At 43.9% G+C, this 22650-nt stretch overlaps 1 protein-coding gene across 1 annotated transcript in view; it reads right to left on the reverse strand.

Annotated features, from left to right (window-relative positions):
- Window positions 1–107: 107 nt before the first annotated feature.
- phc2b (polyhomeotic homolog 2b (Drosophila)) overlaps window positions 108–22650 on the reverse strand; it is a 40967-nt gene continuing 18424 nt past the window's right edge. Inside the window, exons 8-17 of the mRNA XM_078247312.1 lie at window positions 17683–17987; window positions 16403–16522; window positions 15854–15915; window positions 9012–9184; window positions 7888–8102; window positions 6628–6757; window positions 4038–4143; window positions 3823–3937; window positions 1885–2203; window positions 108–1750 (exon numbers count right to left, since the gene is read on the reverse strand). Coding sequence (XP_078103438.1) covers window positions 1596–1750; window positions 1885–2203; window positions 3823–3937; window positions 4038–4143; window positions 6628–6757; window positions 7888–8102; window positions 9012–9184; window positions 15854–15915; window positions 16403–16522; window positions 17683–17987 — 1700 coding nt within the window. The 3' untranslated portion in view covers window positions 108–1595. The remainder of the gene's footprint in view (window positions 1751–1884; window positions 2204–3822; window positions 3938–4037; window positions 4144–6627; window positions 6758–7887; window positions 8103–9011; window positions 9185–15853; window positions 15916–16402; window positions 16523–17682; window positions 17988–22650) is intronic.

A 22650-nucleotide genomic window follows, 5' to 3' on the forward strand; every position in this document is an offset into this window, starting at 1 on the left:
ATTGTTTTCTTACAAACCAGAAACGATGAATGCCTTTGAGAAGGCACTGAGACGGAAGTTGACATTTCCTTTCACACAGACAACCACAAAATGGCCTAAGACAGAACTGTATTGCAAATTATTTATAACTGTAAAAGGTTGTGTAACAAACTGTTTTGATAAATACAAGCATTTGACAAAGCCTTATTTTATAAAGGTTGACCTTCCATCACAACCACAAACAAATAGTTTTGAACATATTTTGTTAGGAAAAACAAAAAAACTTATTTTATACATTTGCATATTTCAAAATATTGAAAATTACATTTCTGTTAAAATAACAAGGATAACTTAAAAAAACACCAGCTTCAGACTTAGAACTTTCTTCTCACTTTAGCTGCTATGTACATATAAACGTGTTAGCATTGCTGCACAAATGCCAGTTTCCCTTTAGGTGGAGCATCTCCTAACATTAAAGCAAAAGGAAAATAAGTGCCAAAAGCCGGGCTGTGTGAAGAGAGCAGCACACCCGAATTGTTCCTCAGAAAACGTATTGTCCTATGAAACTGAGACAATAAATCAATATCATATTTAGTACATCATTTTGAAAAAGCGGTGAATAATCATTTGTATGCAGTTTAAATCTACAGGAGAAAAACTGGTGAGAAATTCATGAAAGCATAATCGATGTCACAAAAGAACTGTGTAAATGATTTCTCTGCATTCAAGCTTTGTATTCGAGAGCTGAGTTTTGTGAGAAAAGGCAAAAGGAGCATCTACTTAATTAAAAATGAGAAAATGAATGAATTAATGCAATCTTCTGTTCCCAGTCACACATACAAAGAGAAATGTCTCTTACATTCACACACTGACAAAGCTGTACAAAAAAACATCTCTAATAATAATAATAATTAATTTAGACATCAATCACGTTTGTCTCAATGCCTTAATTCAGTAAGGACTGTGTTGCAGTATGACCTAGCCCAACCCAGGCACAACTGAGCAGGTAGCACACTCTGGCACGACTTGTTCTTTCAACTTTCTTCTGTTTTTCCTTTGAACTTCTCCAGTTTTTTGTTTCCCCAGCAAAACTCCGAGACCCCATTTACACCTGCTATTGTGTTATATGGGCGTTTCTGGACAATGCCATTTAATAAAGACCTTTACATCTACACCTGGTATTAATACGCGTTACTGTTATTGCAATTCTGCCCTCATTATGATCAGATCGTAATATGCAAAATAGGTACACAACACGGCATTGTCTCAGGTCAAGGAAAGCAATGCAGCTGTATGGGCTCTATGCTTTATTTTTTTTTCTTTGCAGAGGAACAGACGATTTGGAGCTTTCTGACGGGCAGCTTAGTTAGGCGATCTTTTAACTTGCTGGGTGATTTTGCTCAAGTGTCAACTTTGATATACCATCCAATATAACCATCAGTCTTGCGAATGACAGAGTTTATATGGTTTTTGAGCAGATGCAAGTGAATATGAGAGCAAGCTAAAGTAAGATTTAAAGAAACCAGTTCAATAGTAGGGAGAAGGCGAGGTCATAGTGCAGTCAGTCTGTTATCATTTAGTTTTATACTGCTCCACACACACACACACACACACAGCTAAGAGTCTTTGAGCATGTTGATGCGTGCAAAGATTTTGAGTGCAGGTCCCAGTTTAATGTTCATAGTGCTCATGAGGTGGTCCTCCTTTAACAGTAGCAAGGCCTGTCCATCAATCTCCTGAGAGCGAAACTCGTCGGCTATCTCTTGACAACCTGCATGAACAGCAGAAGAAGAAGAAGAAGTTAAGTCACACTGAAAAACAGGATTCCTAAGCAACAGAGTCTGTATGTCACGCTTTAGGAGTGCGTTTCCTGAACAAACAGGGGTCTGTGTTTACTCCTCTGACCTGGCAATGAACGAATGAACTCGTAAACTTCTTCCACATTCCACTTGGTGGGGTCGTTGGGTAAGAAGCGCTGACAGAGTGAAGGTGCATCTCTAACAGCACAGCTCTCCTGGTCCGAGGCCCTGCTCGGATGCCGGTGGACGGGGACCTGGGCTGGAGCAGGGGCCAGGGATCCAGAGCTGGCTGCCGAAAGGGGAGACGCCGGCTCCTCGTAGCTGGACATGTCCGAACACAGGCTGGACTCCTCCTGACTGGGCTGTGAGGGATGCGGTGAGGATACAGAACCGCCCTGAGTCTGCTGCGGTGAGGGGGACAGCTTCTGAAAAGGAGAATAGTCAGGCGTGACGTCAAGGCTCGGCATTTGAGAAATGATTGGCTCATCAGTAAAACACTGCTGGGACATTGGGTTAGACACTCAGCAAAGATTAAAAAGGGGCAATAAGTATGATTTATACTGTACACTAGCTTCAAACGAGTATAAAATACCTGCAGGGGTTTGATAGGGTTACTGGATCAATACCAATGTTTAACAATTGTTAAACTTTGTCATGTGCTGAACCCTCGGGATTATAAAACTCACTTCCTGGTCCAAACATGAAACAAAAGCACCCCCCCAATGGCGGTTCAAGACCCAAACCTTACGGCATTACATAACTCAAAACATTTTGGCTATAAAACCTTAAAAAGAATCTCTCCAGCCAAAAAAAAAAAAAAAAAAATCATTATCAGTATCATTATTCAGTGTCATCTAAACTACTTGTCTCTAATGTAAAAATTTAACACTATTTCAAGACAGGGGACGTCATGTCACAGGATATCTAGGGGCGTTTTCACACCTACCTCATTTGGTCCGGACTTTTCAGTTTGGTCCGAACCAAAACTGCACGTGAGAAAGGTGCCTCGGACCACGGTTCGGATCAAAAGACCAAATTTTGGTCCGATCAAAAGAGGTGGTCTCGGTCCGGACCAAACTGAACCATGGTTCGGTTCGTTTGCAGCATGAAAACACTTTTTGGATGGTTCGGACTTTCGGACCAATTACAGGAAGCTCTGGCAGGCTCTCATCGTTTTATAAGACCGGGGAAGCGCCTTGAGGAATAGCTCGGTGCTTTCGTGTATGTGAGAGAGAGTGACGGTGAATGTGCTCAGGGCAGACAGCCGTCGGCTATCAGAGCAGAGAATAAATCATCAGTTTACTTGTTAAGTGGTAGTAAATGTACAGCGTAGGTTTCAGTTTGTCTCTGAATAAATGCTGCAGCTCCTCAAACCCCAAGTAAAGTTCCCGTGTCTTGCTTCTCAACAACGCAACAAAACAAAAAGAGCAGCCAAAAACTCTGACAGAGAGAGAGAATAGGAGAGGACGGGGAAGCCCGTCTACAAACCAATCAGTAACAACTGTCGGGAGACGCAGCGCACGCATGTGATGACAGCAGGACGTAGTTTTGTCACGGATAGATCTTTAGTGCGCCTGCATAACTGCAGTGTGAAAGCAAAACTTTCCGGATCAAATGTTACAATGTAACAAAAACATGAACCTTGGTCCAGACTTTCAGGTGTGAAAACGCCCTAAAAGTACAAAGTCTCAGATGAGGAAAAAACTAAAAAGTGATTCCAATTGCTTTTGATGTCTATATAACTTGTGCGGTAGGCAGAAAATCTCTACTAATAACTCTCTATTCCTACTGGTCACCAATAAATGTTACCAAGATCATAAAATACTTAATGACTCCTGACGGAGGGAGATAATCAGGCACCGACACAACTGATGCTAAAGTTCATTAAAAAGCATGAGGCGTGAAAAGTGCAGGGCATAAAACGGGCAGTGGAAAAAACCTGATGGGTGGTAAATTGTTAATGAGGAAGTGTAAGTGTAAGTGTGTGTGTGTGTGTGTGTGTGTGTGTGTGTGTGTGTGTGTGTGTGTGTGTGTGTGTGTGTACCTGCTTCTTCGCCTCTATACTAGAGCGGCCCTGAGATCTTCTACGCCAGCGATTAGTTGGTTTACTCCTCTCTGGATGGAAAAGGCCTATCCGCTTCGTACAGCCCACGTTGTACCTGTCCACAAAAAGGTCCTTATTATAGCTTTTCCTTTATTCACATAATGTATTTGTTTAAAAGACATATAAGAAGAAGTATAAAACTGGAGGTGACTTGCCTCTTTGCACAAACCATGGAGCAGAATCTCTTCGAGCCTTTGAACGTGTAGGCAAAGTCCACCCAGCCACAGTATTCACAGGTCAGCTTGGGTTCTTGCTCCTTTTCTGCAGGAAGGGAAACAAGACAGACACTAACTATTAGTTTTTCTTCTGAAATTAGACATTTTCTCTTTGAAAAGTGATGAACGGCACCCGATCTCCCCCTCTGCCGCTGTGCACGGACTGAGCTCTGCCTGCTCACAGGCCGGCAAAACTTTGCCAGTTGAGTTTTCAGAGTGCCAGAGTTTTGCCGGCACGTACAGTGACACAGAGCTGGTTGAAAAATCGGCAAAGTTTGTATTTAATTCACAGAGTTAGATGTGAAAATATGCTGGCTACATATGGTTTTTCCTAGCCGTCTCGCTCTGCCTCAGTGAGAGCGGGCAGTGGCTCAGCACAGCTCGTTCTTCAGAGGCAAAGAATTCAATCAGCATTTGATTGTTGATTTAGAATGTCAATGTTGTGAATGATGACCTATTCGGTACAGCCCTAATGGTTACTGTGACCGTTTTTATATGTGGTATGGTGGCATCGTTATTGCTGCTGCCGTGCTCTTTAAGATGCGTTGAGAAATCTATTCCCTCTCGAGTATGTCATGCGATGGGAAAACATTTCTCGTGCCCACCCCGAGTGGGGGCCTGTTGTTTCAGCTACCAGTGAGCCTTGAAATATGATCCAGGAAGTCCAGTTGGTGTAACGGATAAATGTGTTTAATGGTCTATCAGATGCCAAAACACTGCACATGGTTTGTAATTCTCACAGACAGGATGTTACAACTCTGGAAAGTTGTGGGAGCAACTACCGTATCTTATCTTTTGTTCACTAAGTAAGCAGTAGAAATATGGCGTTCACGTTACAAAGTAATTACCAGGAAGGTGGGCTTGCAGGTATGTGACTGGTCAAGCACGTTGCAGAAAAACTTGAGTCAACGTTTTTGCGAGACGACCCTGCGTTTCTTAGCCAGAAACTGCTGCGTTGGTACTAGAGGTGGAACGTGGATGTATTCGTATTGAACCGAAAACGGTACGGGCGTCTCGGTTCGGTACATGAATTTACACAGAGAATACACGGTATAAAAATAAATAAAACTTGCGTGCAAATGAATTACTGTAATGTGGAACTACTGTTACATACGCGTTTCTTAGGGACACCTAATCTGTAGCCCCGCCTTAGCTCTGAAGCTCCCAAACTCCGTCTACATGTCAAGTCGGTCCAGTGAGTCCACACGAAGCAAACTAGTCCCTTCCATATACAACCAAACACGGATGTACTGTAGCTGTATCCCTTCTTGCCTCAACCACAAATGGCTTCCAGGCCCATTTGCTCCGCCGTTAGCTGCTAGCTCTGCTGTTAGCGTGTGAAGCTAACGCCACAATTGGCCAACTGCTCTGTGTAACCGAAGCTGCTCTTTTAACACCCCTGCTCTGTGTATTCACATATGAGAGCAGCGCTTGTCTCCCATATCACACTACTAGCTGATTGTCTTATTTTGTTTACAAGTTCCAGATGGAGTTTGGAGATGATGTGTGGTAGCCTACTTATTGTTTACTGTTTACATCTTACTTTATACGCTTCAGGCTGTTGCAGCTAGCTCAGGGGAGAGGCTGGATGACACTAGGTGGTACAGCCTGAGACATGCACAATAAAAACAATTGCCTTCTGCATTTTTGTTATGCTTCTCCCTCCATTGTACCGAACCGTGATGTCTGAACCGAGGTACGAACCGAACCGTGACTTCAGTGTACCGTTCCACCCCTAGTTGGTACCCCACTGCATCGACAGACAGTAAAATGACTGAGGCTCAAGTCTGTCTGAACAAGGCCTTAAGCAGATCACGTACAATCCAAACGTCACTGATCCACATGAAATAAAGTTTTCTGTTCTGTTTCGTTTATTCCCAGCGGCAAACTAACGTGGGTAAAGCTAGTGCCACTTCCTACATATGTTTCACTTTATTGTGAAGGCAAAAAAATAGGGCTTTACTGCGAAACTGAACCGTGAAGCAAATCTACCAGCCACTTGCATATGTTACCAGCATTTGGCTGGTGGATAGTGCTAATTTTTAACTCTATAGATTCTAAAGTTGAAGAAAAAAAAAAGAAAAAATACTAGTGGAGGAGCTAAATAATTTAGCAGGTTGGTTTGTGACTGGGGAAAAAAAAAAAAAAAAAAGACATGCGCAGGTTAAGTGGTTTGGTGAAGAGATGCCGAAGCATGTAATTACGCTGAAGGCAGCCTTTTCTGTGTCGACACAGAGAACAGCAAGTGCAGCACCAGCTCATCGTTTATCCCAGCAGTGTTAGGTCTGTGTCTGTCCACAACACCAGTAACCCTTACTGCAGTAACTGTGTGTTAAGAATGTGTCCGTCGTTACGAGGTTGATGCATTGTAATGTCCCAATTTCATACACCTTCTAAAACGATAAATACAATTTTCACAAGCCCCAGAAAAAGGTGGAATCGGTGCATCGGGAGTTTAATGAGCACCAGCACAGTGCTACGCCACTGATTTACACAACCTTTTGTACTTGTCAAATACTTTTGGTCTCACCTGACTGGTTCAGGTCCTCAGGCTCAGAGTCGGTGTTTGCTGCGTTGCTGACGGGGGTTTTGTCGGGGTCTGAGGAGAGCTGATGATCCAGCTTCCTTGGGCTGTCGATAAGAATGGGCAGACGCTCCACCTGGTGACAGGATGATAATATTTAGAAATCTACCAAAATAAAAAACGGTGACATGCTCCAAGAATGAGAAACAATAGCTGTGATTACTGCGAGTGACAATAAAGTCGGACTGCTTCATTTGAACGACTGGAATACCATAATTCTGACAAATATCACAACAGCCAAATTAAGTGCAAAGACTACTTTCCATGAGTATAGCCTGATGACTTGGCCAACAGTGTCCTATTTGATTAACCATTAATAATCAATCTAATGATACATTATTGTGTGTGATTGTATGTGAATAAGAGCCATTTAGTAGCAATTTCTGGGCTCCCTTTAATAATTAAACTACAACCGAAGACATTGTTGCAAAGTAAGAAGGGCTGTACTCGAAATACTCAAGATAAAAGAAACGTGGGATTGCCTCCACACGGCTCGGTTCCCCAATAGGTGAAATACTTTTCACGGCTACATGCACCAACATATATGCGTAACATATAAGTAATAAGCCCTAGTTGAAAGTACCATATCAATGCCTTTGCAATGTAGATACTGCATTCTTCCATGCTTTATGACAGCATGAATTCTTTGTGCGTTCAGGCCTATATGCATGTAAATATACTGAGCATTTACAACAAATGTCCAGTAGGAGGCAGTGAGCCCCAAGCCTAGAAATAAACACAAGCCCAAGTCATTATCTTGTACCTTAACAAAAAGGCTGTTCATCCAACATTTAGCTTTTGTTTTAGTGAATATAATAAAGATGAGTGATACACATGTCAACATGTGCACAGATAAACCGGATAAACAATATAATATAAATAACATAACATTTTAAGGAAGATGACACAGATAAAAGAAGGGACCATTATGCCTTGAGATAATTGAGCGGCTGCAGCTCATTACACACAACTTCATCCATCTGTCCTCCTTCAGCTACAGTCTCACTAAAATGAATGACTGATTGAATCACACAGAAGCTGTGAGCTGTCACTAGTAGTAGTAGTAGTAGTAGTAGTAGTAGTAGTAGTAACAGAGGGCTTTGTGTGTGCCTGCTGACAGCTCCCTGCAGACGAGTACACTAGAGTGTTGGCTCTGGGTTGTTTACCGTGTCTTGCTGCTAGTGAGGCTGGAATCAGGCCACTTACACACACGGGGAATGGCTCCGCTCCCTCCTGGATGACAAAGCCTTCGATGACATGTGTGAGGACCTGGGGCTTGACGATGGCCTGGGGCGGTTTGTTCTCTCCGTTCTGCGGTGTGCTCCCCGTCACAGTGGGCGCCTCGTTCTCATTTCCTGAGGTCATGGCTGGAGGTGGGGTCCCAGGTGCAGCACTCGGCCTCTTGGCTGAGCCCCCTCCTGCTGACCAAGAAATGAATACAACACCATCCAGTTAATGTATGAGAGCATGTAGGCTACTCTGTAGGAGCTGGTCACCGGAGGATTGAGTTTGAATGAAATTAGAAATTATGAATCAACTTTTCATTTTTCAAGATAAAGTGCCAAACATTACAGCTTCTCCGATGTGAAAAGGTGATGCTTTTCCATGCACATGTGATCATAAACTGAATTTGGTGGTCAGACAAAAATAAGCATTGATGTTTGTCAGGAGGTGAGAGCCGTGTACACAGACACCTTTAAATTAGTGTCATACACAGCACCTTTAAATCAAAAATACCAAACAGTTTCTGATTCCAGCTTCTAAGATGTAAAATACGTTCTGCTTTTCCTCATCATATGGGATAGTAAACTGAATATTTTGGGGGTTTAGACTGTTAGTTGGACAAAAACAATTCATTTAAAGACACATTGCGCTTCAGGAATCTGTAATGAGCATTTTTCAGTATGTTCTGACATTTTATAGGTCAAACAATTAATCGGCAAACCAATCAGCAGATTCATTGACAACGTGATTAATCATCATAGCAATCCAAGTCGCAGTAAAGAAACTTACACCAGCAGAAGAAATCCACCTTAACTCGGTACACCCACTTTTATAAAAAAATTTTTTGCAGATTTACCAGACAGCTTTTAGCCATCGGTATGTACATATACAAATAGTATGCAGTCATATCCACCTGCCAGCTGTTGATTAAAATGACTTTTCTGGCCTCATAAAAGCTGAACAAACAGTGAATCCCTAACGCATCACTCTTACCATCACAACAACAACGTCTCGCTTTTCACTAAAACCCCACGAAGCGAAAGTAAACATCAAGTTGCCGTGCTCAGTCATGTTTAAAGTCACCAGTCTTATATTAGCTTTCTTACCGACTTCCGCTGTGTTAGCAGAGAAAACACGTGTGGTTTGCTCGCGTTTGTTGTTGCAATGATCCGACAGATACACACACACACACACACACACACCGACCAGCAGCCGCTGCTGTTTGTGACTGCGATCGCTTTTAAGCAGCAGCGCCGCTTTCACTGCCGTAAAAGAAAAGCTTCAAACATCAGGGTCCGCCTCCGTGTTTCCTCCCACAGCAGCTAACGTTAGGATCTCTGATCCTCAGCAGTCTGCTGCATGACAACGTGCTTCACCCGGGAACCGGAGAGAAGATTAGTCTCTAGATTCGGCTTAATACTAACCAAAAAAGAATCACTTTAGTCCCATCGACTAAACCGCTTAATCTGCAATCAATTAAAGCGACAAATTAAGGCAGGACAATAGCGCATGTTTTCAACAGGGACGTAGGGAGACATTTTAGGGTCCAAGTCCCCCCCCCCCCCAATGCACCCTCTGTAAAAGTAAAGCAAGCTAACCTTTTGCCAGCTAAAACCACAATATCACAATTTATACCATGGTGAATACTCGATTCTGATTGGCTGCAGAGGTGTCCCTTAAAAAGTGATAGGACGCCTACTAAGTAGTTCCGGTGAAATTGTCTTTTTAAAACGGTAAACAGACAGTTGATAAATGGCATCCATCCATCCATCCATCTTCATCCGCTTATCCGGGGTCGGGTCGCGGGGGTAGCAGCTCCAGCAGGGGACCCCAAACTTCCCTTTCCCGGGCCACATTAACCAGCTCCGACTGGGGGATCCCGAGGCGTTCCCAGGCCAGGTTAGAGATATAATCCCTCCACCTAGTCCTGGGTCTCCCCCGAGGCCTCCTCCCAGCTGGACGTGCCTGGAACACCTCCCTAGGGAGGCGCCCAGGGGGCATCCTTACCAGATGCCCGAACCACCTCAACTGGCTCCTGGGAACCATCACCTTATCGTGGTGGAGAGGTTTGTGTGTCCCTATGAACCTGAGGGCTGTGTTGTCTGGAGCTTTGTGCTCCTGGTAGGGTCTCCCAAGGCAAAGTGGTCTCAGGTGAGGGGCCAGACAAAGAATGGTTCAAAAATCCTATGAAAAATCGAGGAAGGGATGAAGTGACCCTGCCCGGAGGAAGCCCGGGGCCCCGTCTGGAGCCAGGCCCAGATGGAGGGCTCGTCAGCGGCGTCTGGTGGCCGGGTTTGCCACGAGCCCGGTCGGGCACAGCCCGAAAAAAGCTACGTGGCGGACATCCCTCCATCCCATGGGCCCACCACCTGTGGGAGGAACCGCTGGGGTCGGGTGCGCTGCCACATGGGTGGCAGTGAAGGTCAGGGGCCTCGACGGACCAGACCCGGGCAGCAGAGGCTGGCTCTGGGGGCGTGGAATGTCACCTCTCTGTGGGGGAAGGAGCCGGAACTTGTGCGGGAGGTGGAGCGCTACCGGTTAGATCTGGTGGGGGCTTACCTCTACGCACAGTCTTGGTTCTGGAACCATACTCCTGGATAGGGGTTGGACTCTTTTCTTCTCCCGGAGTTGCCCAGGGTGTGAGGCGCCGGGCGGGTGTGGGGATACTCACAAGCCCCCGGCTGAGTGCCGCTACGTTGGAGTTTAACCCGGTGGGACGAGAGGAGTCGCCTCCCTACGCCTGCGGGTTGTGGGGGAAAAACTCTGACTGTTGTTTGTGCATATGCACCAAACAAGAGTTCAGAGTATTCGGCCTTCTTGGAGACCTTGAGTGGAGTCCTGCATGGGGCTCCAGTTGGGGACTCCATAGTTCTGCTGGGGGGGACTTCAACGCGCACGTGGGTAATGATGGAGACACATGGAGAGGCGTGATTGGGAGGAACGGCCTCCCTGATCTAAACCAGAGTGGTTGTTTGTTGTTGGACTTCTGTGCTAGTCATGGATTGTCTATAACTGAACACCATGTTCGAACATAGGGATGCTCATAAGTGTACTTGGTACCAGAGCACCCTAGGCCAAAGGTCAATGATCGATTTTATAATCGTTTCATCTGATCTGAGGCCATATGTTTTGGACACTCGGGTGAAGAGAGGGGCGGAGCTGTCAACCGATCACCATCTGGTGGTGAGTTGGGTCAGGGGGGTGGGGGAAGACTCTGGACAGACCTGGTAAGCCCAAGCGGGTAGTGCGGGTAAGTGGGAACGTCTGGAGGAGGCCCCTGTCCGACAGACTTTCAACTCACACCTCCGGCGGAGCTTTTCGTGCATCCCTGTGGAGGCTGGGGGGCATTGAACCCGAGTGGACAATGTTCAAAGTTTCCATTGCTGAAGCTGCGGTGAGGAGCTGTGGTCTTAGGGTCTTAGGTGCCTCAAGGGGCGGTAACCCACGAACACCGTGGTGGACACCGGTGGTCAGGGAAGCCGTCCGACTGAAGGAGTCTTTCCGGGATATGTTATCCCAGAGCGACTCCGGAGGCAGTTGCAAGGTACCGAAGGGCCCGAAGGGCTGCAGCCTCTGCCGTGAAAGAGGCAAAGCAGCGTGTGTGGGAGAAGTTCGGAGAAGACATGGAGAAGGACTTTCGGTCGGCACCAAGGTGCTTCTGGAAAACCGTTCGCCACCTCAGGAGGGGGAAGCGGGGGAACCATCCAAGCTGTGTACAGTAAGGATGGGGACGCTGTTGACCTCAACTGAGGAGGTAATAGGGGCGGTGGAAGGAGCACTTTGAGGAACTCCTAAATCCGACTAATCGCCCTCTATGGTAGAGGCAGAGCTGGAGGATGAGGGGGATTGGCATCAATTTCCCTGGTGGAGGTTGCTGAGGTAGTTAAACAACTCCACAGTGGCAAAGCCCCAGGAATTGATGAGATCCGTCCAGAAATGCTTAAAGCTCTGGGTGTGGAGGGGTTGTCTTGGTTGACACGCCTCTTCAACATTGCGTGGAAGTCTGGGGACGATTGCCTAAGGAGTGGCAGACCGGGGTGGTGGTTCCCCTTTTTTAAAAAGGGGGACCAGAGGGTGTGTGCCAATTACAGGGGTATCACACTTCTCAGCCTCCCCGGTAAAGTCTACTCGAAGGTGCTGGAAAGGAGGGTTCGGTCGATAGTCGAATCTCAGGTTGAAGAGGAACAATGCGGATTCCGTCCTGGTCGTGGAACAACGGACCAGATCTTTACTCTGCAAGGATCCTGGAGGGAGCCTGGGAGTATGCCCAACCAGTCTACATGTGTTTTGTGGATCTGGAGAAGGCGTATGACCGGGTGCCCCGGGAGATACTGTGGGAGGTGCTGCGAGAGTACGGGGGTGAGGGGTCCCTTCTCAGGGCCATCCAATCTCTGTACGACCAAAGCGAAGCTGTGTCCGGGTTCTCGGCAGTAAGTCGGGACTCGTTTCAGGTGAGAGTTGGCCTCTGCCAGGGCTGCGCTTTGTCACCAATCCTGTTTGTAGTATTTATGGACAGGATATCGAGGCGTAGTCGGGGTGGAGAGGGGTTGCAGTTCGGTGGGCTGGGGATCTCATTGCTGCTTTTTGCAGATGATGTGGTCCTGATGGCATCATCGGCCTGTGACCTTCAGCACTCACTGGATCGGTTCGCAGCCGAGTGTGAAGCGGCTGGGATGAGGATCAGCACCTCTAAATCGGAGGCCATGGTTCTCAGCAGGAAACCGATGGAGTGCCTTCTCCAGGTAGGGAATGAGTCCTTACCCTAAGTGAAGGAGTTCAAGTACCTTGGGGTCTTGTTCGCGAGTGAGGGGACAATGGAGCGGGAGATTGGTCGGAGAATCGGCACAGCAGGTGCGGTATTACATTCAATTTATCGCACCGTTGTGACGAAAAGAGAGCTGAGCCAGAAGGCAAAGCTCTCAATCTACCGGTCAGTTTTTGTTCCTACCCTCACCTATGGTCATGAAGGCTGGGTCATGACCGAAAGAACAAGATCCTGGGTACAAGCGGCCGAAATGGGTTTCCTCAGGAGGGTAGCTGGCGTCTCCCTTAGAGATAGGGTGAGAAGCTCAGTTATCCGTGAGGAGCTCGGAGTAGAGCCGCTGCTCCTTTGCGTCGAAAGGAGCCAGTTGAGGTTGAGGTGATAAATGGCAGTGAATTTTAATACAGAAATTACATACATCTTCAAGTAAAATGTTGAATGCATGACTTTTACTTGTAACAGAGTATTTCTACACTGTGTGTTATTGCCACCGTTACTTTAGTACAAGATAGTAGTCTTTCTTCAACCATTTGTATTCAGACAGAAAACATCTCTGCATTAAAAAAGAAAAAAAAAAAATATACAAAGGACGTGACATCACAGTCCTTAATGCACAGGTGGGCTGCAGTCTATATATTCTGTAATGTGTGTTCATCAGGTGATGTAATGCCCGCTACTCCATTTACACACTTCCATTTCAATACTTGAAAGAGAAGGGAGAGTGTGTCTGAACATCTGTTAGCAAAGAGCAGGGCGGAAGTTTGGAATTTAGTACAGATCATCTTTGGAGCTGTAAACCTTGTATGATCAATAAGCCACTTTGACTGAAAAACAGCTTTTGTTACATTTTCCCAAAGTAAAAAAAACTTTGGGCCTATCGTCATCAGCCCCTGCAGCAAATGGATTACAGAAATAGTTTCCTGCTCTGGTGGTGAGCATCACACCCAACTCGCTGCCCATAAACAGCAATTTGTGGTCTACAGAATGTTTCATTTTACAAGAAACACAGCATTAGCCCCATTTCCAACCATTTAGGAGCAATATCACTATAGAAACTGATCCGTCAACATTTATAAAAATACACCCAAATAATTTGGTGCTCAGCAAGAAGAGTATAGCTGCTGCGTGATCATGCACTATTGACTATTTGGCAAAATCCCTTATGAGAACCTGCTTTATCCCTTTTATCCAAATCACCTGGCTGACAAAATGTGCACAATAAGCATCAAAATACATTTACAGACGATGCAACATTTCTGGGATTTTCTTGTTACATAAAAGCTTGGTTATACTGTGAAAATCCCTTTAGAGTCATCCCAAATACATTTCAAAACAGTTTGTCCAAAGTTTAGAAACTTTGATTCTTCCGAGCAGCCATCCTAATTGCTTATTCGTTTAATACACAAGCATGCATCAGACATCGTCTAATGGACAAAAGCTGTTCTGTAACTGTAAAGTCATAAACCTCGCAACCTTGCAAGCAACATGTAAACCAACAGTACTATTAGACATTGACTTATCAGTTTATTAGTCTAAACACCTGCACAATCGAATGCAATCCAAGAGTAGGTTATAAATCCTCTTTATACCAGGGCTCAAAGCTAACTTTTTAAAGTGGTTGCCGACTTGGCAACCAGGCATCAGCTTTTGGTTGTCAAAGTTGACAATACGGTTGCCATGTTTTAAACTGCCTATATTTGGAGCAATTCATTTCTTATGTAACTGTAACACACATTTTAATAATGAAACAATGAAATAATGGCTTGCAATATAATTTCCAATCTCTCTCAAATAGGGGTGCAACGGATCACAGAACTCACGGATCAGATCACGGTTTTGAGTCACGGATCGGATCAATTTTTGGATCAGCACAAAAAAGGGAGGAATTTAAATGATTATTAAAAATGAAATAACTTTTAACAATAATTACTTCTTTCACCAGTAAATTGCTGTTAAAAGAAGAAAAAAACCAGATGAGAAAAGGGTACAATAACTTTGAATGCACCACAAGGTGTACCAGTTTAGCAGTAAACGCAACATTTTCACCCATCTGTTTTGTTTTTCCGACAACAGCAGTGACCACCAGTGCAGCAGTGCTAGTTTGTGTCTTTTAGCTCATAGCTTTAGCGGCAGACAGTTGTACGTCCCGCTGTTGGAATCCCCTACAGTGAAATACAGTCACACTTTTACACCATTTAGCTGTCAGCAATGTAGCCGTGTTTAATCCAGTTACTACTGTAGCTAACGTTAGGCTAACGTTACCTGCTGTGTAACGTGTCATTAGTGTTGACTAGCGTGACATGCAGCGATGCTTCTGTTGCCTCTAATGTGGGTTTCGGAGCATCAGAGAGCAGCGCAGACATTTAAGTGGCACCGTAATGAGGCACCGAAAACCGCGTTGCTATTCCGTCCGGGCAGCATTTTAACATTTTTACCGTGCACCGGCAACGTGAACAGAAAATTTCGTTGTCTGTATCTTTTCACAGCAAACGCACATGTGGAAAGCGGTCGCACAACATCTGAAATGTTGTGTTTATATTATTATAATATATATATATATATATATATATATATATATATAAGGTTGCAGTTAGTGCTAGTGTTGTATTAGGTTGCGTTATACCTCGTTGCCCCCCTGATTTAAAAAAACGGGTGTGAACAAATCAGAACGGAACGCATCTGACACGGCCAATCTCCTGTTGTGTGCTACATGTGTGAAAGGGAAACTTTGTTGGGACCTAATTCCTCGGACCGGAGTTTATATGTAAAAATGGCTTAACACGGGGCGCCTGGGTAGCTCACCTGGTAGAGCGTGCGCCCCATGTACAGAGGCTCGGTCCTCGCCGCAACCGTCGCAAGTTCAATTCCGACCTGCGACCCCTTGCTGCATGTCATTCCCCCTCTCTCTCCCCTTTCAAGTCCAAGCTGTCCTGTCAAAATAAAGGCCTACAAATGCCACAATCTTAACAAAAATAAAAAATAATGGCTTAACACAGTGGAATAGTGCGTGTCAAAATGTCCCCAATATAATTTACATAATTTAATAATATCAATAAAAAAGGTCCATTATGAGTCTGATATTATTACTGTTTGATTATATATATTATATAATAAATATATTTTATTATATATATTATTTACTGTATTATTGTCCTGATGTTCAGGGCTTTTTTGTTGCGGGTTTACATGTTTGTGCACAACACAGCATTGCGTGCATTGTGGGTACCAGCTGAGCTTTTTGGCCGCAGCTCAGGGAAATCAGAGAGAGCAAAACACAAAGCAATAAGAGACAGAAAAGTGAAACTAAACGTGCTGCAGACATGTTATGAATTACACATCATTCTGAAGCAAACATCAGCATTGCTTTTCTTTTCCTCCACTGAAGGTATTCACAAGTTTGGCCAATTTAAGAAGAGCAGAGCAGGAATAATTCTACATTTTCTGTGCCATGAAGAAAAGTTTTGTTTAACTGCTTCTTCTTGTCCCAGTGGCCAAATGGTTAAATAGTTAATTTACCTAAATGTTTGAGTACTCTATAGAGTGTAATGTAGCACCATTACCTTGTGGCTGAACAGCTGGTGTGGCTGGGGCAACCTTGGGCTGCTCTAGAGGTTTAGTGGGTTGTGATGGCGAAGGCGCAGGTTGCTGCTGTTGCTGTTGCTGCTGCTGTTGTTGTTGTTGTTGTTGTTGTTGCTGCTGCTGCTGCTGCAACTGCTGCTGCTGTTGCTGCTGTTGCTGCTGCTGCTGCTGTTGCTGCTGTTGTTGTTGCTGCTGCTGTGTGGCAGGGGCTGGACATGTCTCTCTGACCACCAGAGAGGTTGGCTTATCTTTACTGTCCTGAACCAGTCGAGATGCCTACAATGTGCATCAGATAGAGGGGAAAACATGAGAAAGTAAATCTGAGACAGTAATAAAAAGACCGATCAGGGACTGTTGGTACTTTTAATGTCAGTGACTCAAAAACTGAAAACCATTAGGCTTGGAAAATATCACACCAGTGGGAAAATATTACACCAGGAATCCCAAACTCTGATGATTCCCGTGGTTTTTTTTTTAACATGCATGTGTTGGAGTAGAAATGGATTCAGTGGGTGTTGTTGGAACAGTAGTTTTTGTTTAGCTGGTTACCACTTAAAAAGAAAAAAAAATCAAGAATGTGAGCAACACAAAAAGTCAGGATGTTAAGGACACAAAGTTGTGTCCTATTAGAAACATATCAAGAACAAAAACAATTAATCAAATATGTGTAATTGTGAAAACACACAATGCACGATATGTTATTGAGGAAGAGATACTTATTTTATCTAGATGTATGACAAATGTTGCAAGTTTATTTCAGAAAACCGACATATGTTCACATATGTATCAAATGCCCAAGCATTCGCAAATAAAGTAAATCATATCCAAACAACACTATAAGTCGACAGCCTTGCTAACGACACCGACTGAAGGGAAAGTCATTCGTTTTGCAGGTATTTGGTCATTAACCAAAGTATTGGACAAAATTGAATTTTGACCTGATGGTGGCGCTAGAGGAAAAGTCAGGGGCTCAAAAAAAATTTATCCCTAGGGGGGCTTGAATGTGTGCAGCACATTTCAAGGTACACCATCTAATAGTTCTAATCTGGACCAAAGTGGTTAACCAAACGACAGACCAACCGACAGACATTGCCACCCCTAGAGCCACGCTGCTAGCAAGGCTAAAGACTAATTATTTCAATCCCAATTAACAACGCTTTCCATTAAAGCTGGAACAATGGTCCTAACTCATTTTCTAGCACCATTATTACACTTCAGAAACACTGGGACACAGTGATTCTAGGGAGACCCTGTTAATAACAGTACCTCTCCAAACATGGGCAAGTGTGTCTAAACTAAATCTAAACACAGCCATCGACTTGAAAAACTATTTATGGCTTTAACCTTGTCATTGATGCTGGCAACAGTATGTGTTATTAAGTAATTAAAATGCTCTTTTGAGTTTGGAGAGTGCGGCGTGCATTAGCTGTACTCACCGTTGGCTGTATTTGCAGGTTGATGGCCGTGAGCTGGACGGGCTGAGCTTTGGCATGGTTGAGGGAGGAGTGGAGGGCGTGGGGGCTGATGGTGGAGTGGAAGATGGTGGCCTGCTGGCTGGGCATGGAGGGCTGGTGTGGAGCAGGTTTGGGCAGTACAGGGACAGGGTGCTGTGATGGCTGAATGGAGGCCGTCTGCAGCAGCTGGCCCGTGGTCCTCTGGGAACCTTGACTCTGATGGACCACAAACTGCTGCTGCTGCTTGTGCTGCTGAACCAGGGAGTGGGGCTGAATTTGCGTGTATGCTGGAACAAGAACATTTTTATATTCACAAATTTAGCTCAATGCTGTGTTCAAATCAGTAGCCACTGACTGCATGTCAGCAGATTCACCTTGGAAATTGGTGATTACAGGATATATTTTCTTTGCTCATCTCAGTGTATGTTAATATGGCCACAGACAGTGAAAACACTCAAAGCAGAAGGCCATCTGTTTTTTTGTACTTTGTAAGAAGATTGACATAGATAGCATTTAAATCTTTAATTCCAGCAAAAACAACTTACTAGGTACTTTAATGTTTGGATTCAGATTTTGATGTACAGTACATATGGCATGTGATAATCTGTAATTAATAATCAATAGTGCTGAAAGACTTCACTTTTGGTTCTCTGTATTTTCTGTTTTACAGACTGAACAATTAATTGAAAAAATATTTTTTGGATTAACGATGGCCCAGTGTTCAAAGATAATACACATTGCAAGCCAAAGTCTAATCTAACATTATCGTCTTCTATAAAAAGGTAAGTCAGAAATGTCATTGAAATTAAAACGTGTTACAAACCATGAGCCGAATATTAATTTCAAGCGTGCTCACAACTGTCCACGTTCAGAGTATGAGTAGGAGCCCTGAAAAGCACGAGAGCTTGTTTTGTAGCTTTGCCTTCACCTGTGTGCCCCTTGTTGACAGGATGTAATCTAAAGAGCTTGCTGAAAGGTGCACAGAGAAGCCCGCTATGGCAGTTTTGGTCTGACCATTTCTCACAAATCATTTCAACATGGCCTGTCACCACCTGTTAGTGCCGTTGTGGGTAAAAAGACATCCTGAGCTAATAACCTGCCCCGAAGCTTAAGACACAGCACATCAATCTTGTATTGTGGGAGCACATCGGGAGTGGGAGAATGGTTCAACGGAAGTAGCCTGAGGCTAGTCTAATATTAGAAACGCCTCAGAGCCGAACATGTAGAACCAACTGTCTGTGACACTTTTTAATGGAGTTAATGGTGAGTCAGCAGGTCCAAGCCTTTCTGCTGCCTGCTTGATCTTTAACAACTCTACCAGGAAATTATTAGAACTGACTGACTCTTTGGTATTATTGAAATCTAAACAAGAAATGACTCCTGCACCACAGTACTATACAGTAGCTTCTGCTGTGTGAGCAGCAGTGTGAAAATGGCGGCGTTTGGTGATGTTAATAAACCCCCTAATAAATCAAAGCATGGAAAACTGCCAAGTGCATCAGTGTTTGTCTCAAATCCCCCTTGTCCCCACCCTCCTTCTCCTCCCCCTGTTCTTTTCATGTTTTGTGTGTGATAGGCTCCATCTGGTTTCAAAGTTTCCCTGCGAGGCACTAACCGCAGTCTGTGCCCTGCTGTGGAATATGAATATATGTATGTATGTATGTATGTATGTATGTATGTATCCAGCAGGGTTTGCATGTCATTAGTTCCTTTAATGGTACAGGATCTGCTGAAAAGTGTTTTCCTTGGTGGGACTCTGTGGAACCCAACAACAGGAAATTGGTTAGCTATGGCGTACAGGGAAGGCGCTTATTTAATATTAACAAATGTTCAGAGCAGGATGGATATGAGCCTGTGATGGGTGGATAAATCCAGCAGCATGGTAATTAAAGAGGTTACCCTTTAAGATGGTTCAGGCTTGAAAAGCACTTTCAACAGACACTTCAGGGGATAATAACATCCATCAATTGAGCAGCTATGCCTAAAAGAATTATTAGATGATGCATCATGAAATCATGAAAAACTCCTTAATCTGATTTTCAAAAGGATGTAACCACAATGTTAAAGATCAAGATTGCCTCCCTATCTCACAATGTCATTGCAGTGGGAATTTTCCCAGTCTGGAATTAATTCCTCCAATTATTCCGACACCACATAAATGCAGCACAAACGCAATGTTAACGAAAGTGAAAAAGAATTTGTGCATCTGCCCGGTGATTCTGATCCGCTCCAAAATGGTATGTGCTACACCATTCCACCAAGTTTCATGAAACTCAGGCAAGTAGTTATTCCATAGTCCTGCTGACAGACAAACATACTAACAAACGGATAAACCGAAGCGAAAACATAACAATAATAACTTCATTGGACATGAAAAAAAAAAAAAAAAAGGACAATCAATCATTTAAAGATGTCACTTTGGGTTGTGTCGAAGTTGTAATAGGCTATTTGACATTCCAAAAATAATCTGCAAGTCAATCATTAATGAAAACAATCGTTAGTCGGAGCCCTAGAAGAACCAATCATTTATCAGCATTTTTCTTCATCAGCGGATGTAGATTGCCCAGGGTGTGGGCCTACCTGAACCGCCGTGAGACCAACTCTTCTCATGCAGCATCATTTCACTTGGTGAAACTTGGGTGTTAGGAGCAGGGCCCAGCGTCCTCTTACACATTGGCAACTGTATTAAAAGACGGCTTTTGCTCAGTGTAACTCAACATTAAAACTAAGACACAACATACCCCAATAAAAATATTCACCGGACCTTTTTCATGATTGGATATTAATGATTATTCTGTTGTAATGTGGTCATAAAATAACATAAACTGTAATAAAAACCAACCACATGAGTCAAAATGCATCAAGAACAGTTTTTTTAATTTAATAGTAGCAGCACTTTTCACAGAAGATCACACAGAATCATAAGGTAGCAAGAGCTTCTCAGCCCCAGTCAGCAAAGGAGGGGGATTTCTGAATCAGTGCACACCAGATACAACCAGACTGTGAATCCTGACAACTTTCTCAAACCCCTAATGAGGAACAGAAAGATGTCTTGGAAGAAGAGGAAGACATGGGAATTCATTTAAATGCTATTCCCACTCAAGGTCTTGGCATTAAGGACTGGAATGACTCCACCGCCCCCTACACCCACACATATATACACATGCAATCATACAACATGCAATATGTGGCAATGGCCTGAATGTGTGTGGACCTTTTACTCTATCTGCGTGTTGTTGCACAATGTCCCACGGTTGAGGACAGAATACGTTCCTGATGGGTTTGCAGCACCAAGCCCTGGAAAATCCCCGAGTTTCCACATTCTTCTCACTGGCTGCCACTTTGGCTTACATTCATGAAACACATTCCGACCTAAAACAAAAGAGCAACAGCAAGCCTTACGCCCTCTTTCCTCACTTAATTACAATCAAGTAGGCATTAAGGGAGCACTAGCTAAATGAATCAAGCGCCTGTTTGGTTTAAAGACCCCACTTTTCCAGACAAAAAACAAGGCCTGTCTCAAGTGAAATGGCAGGCTCTCAGGAAGAAAATGAAATCACACACCTCAGTATTTTAGCAGTTGTACACTCTAAAGTGAGGCTATATTTTCAGATCAACAAAAGGAGACACTGAATGTCAGTTTTAATAGGCAAGAAGAAGGTGAATTATTAGTAGTCATTACGTTTTGCATGAAGTTGAAGTGTGGGTTTTCATTTTTTGTAATCATAATTAAGTGAAACTGGCAACTGATACCGTTGCTAGCAGCGAGATGAATATGCCAAGACAGACTTTCATGTTCAGATCTGCTCTTGCATGGTGCTTTTGGGGGTTCCCTGCTGTGGTTTTAATAGTAAAGTGCTGGCTCTTTAGTGCCAAGAAGAGGCGATGACAAACACTTACTGCAACAAGCCAGACACAACATTTGTTTCCAGTCCAATTCCTGTTCAAGGGACTGACTCTTAATGTCTGTGATGTTCACAGTAACAGAGACATTGCTCTAAAATGATCTGCCATCTTGTGGAAAGCGAGATGAAAACTGATGACCAAAAATAGCAAAACACATTTAAATCGCACCTCTTCCATTTTTGTTGTTCTCTCAGATCAGGCCAGACTTGATTTCTGTGGAGTCAACACTAATGAAAGTAAAGATGTGTTTGATTTACGATACAATTTCAATAATAACATTATGGTTACTGATACTGACTTTTTTTTATGTTTGAGCCTCTTTATTGGCACATTATCTGTCAAACTCATTTTCCAAGTTGTATCCTGCCTTCAAGTTATGTAAAAAAAAAAAATCTGATTCGAAACAAAGTGCATAAAAACAACATTTTACACAACTTTAAAAATACTCACCAATTAGACACAAAGCCGAATTATATCTACTCATTAAAGCCAAGGCTATTATGCATTATGGACAGGATGTGAACTTACCAACCACCAACAAAATCTCTGGTTTCCTAAAGCTACATTTCTGTTTAAGTTTGTCCGGTCTATTAGCCACAACAAGACACCAAACGTCAATCATGAAAGTAGTTGGTGAAATGTTGGATTTACAAGAGACAGTGGCATGTCACTACAAAAAGTTTACGTTGAAAATCAAAAGTGCATAATGACCCAGTCACAGCCAAGTTGAATCCAAGCTTGTATCCTAATCTGAATCCTATCAGCCAGCCATACAGCCTCTCCTCCTCCTGATCCACAGTGAATTAACTCCCCAGCATCTCATGTGCACACCTGTCCCTCATGGCCTGCTGCTATGGCAACCCATGTTAATTTTTCAGCATGCAGCCAGATTTTCAGCTTCCATCCTCCCTTTCATTTTATGTGAATCCATTACTGCAGACACAGTTGTGCACCAACAAGCTCAGATAATCCCAACTCCCCCTAAGTAAGCGACTAAAGACACAGACACACACACACACACACACACACCCCTCCCCCCCCTCT

Source organism: Sander vitreus, chromosome 4, assembly GCF_031162955.1.
Source record: "Sander vitreus isolate 19-12246 chromosome 4, sanVit1, whole genome shotgun sequence".
NCBI lineage: Eukaryota > Metazoa > Chordata > Actinopteri > Perciformes > Percidae > Sander > Sander vitreus.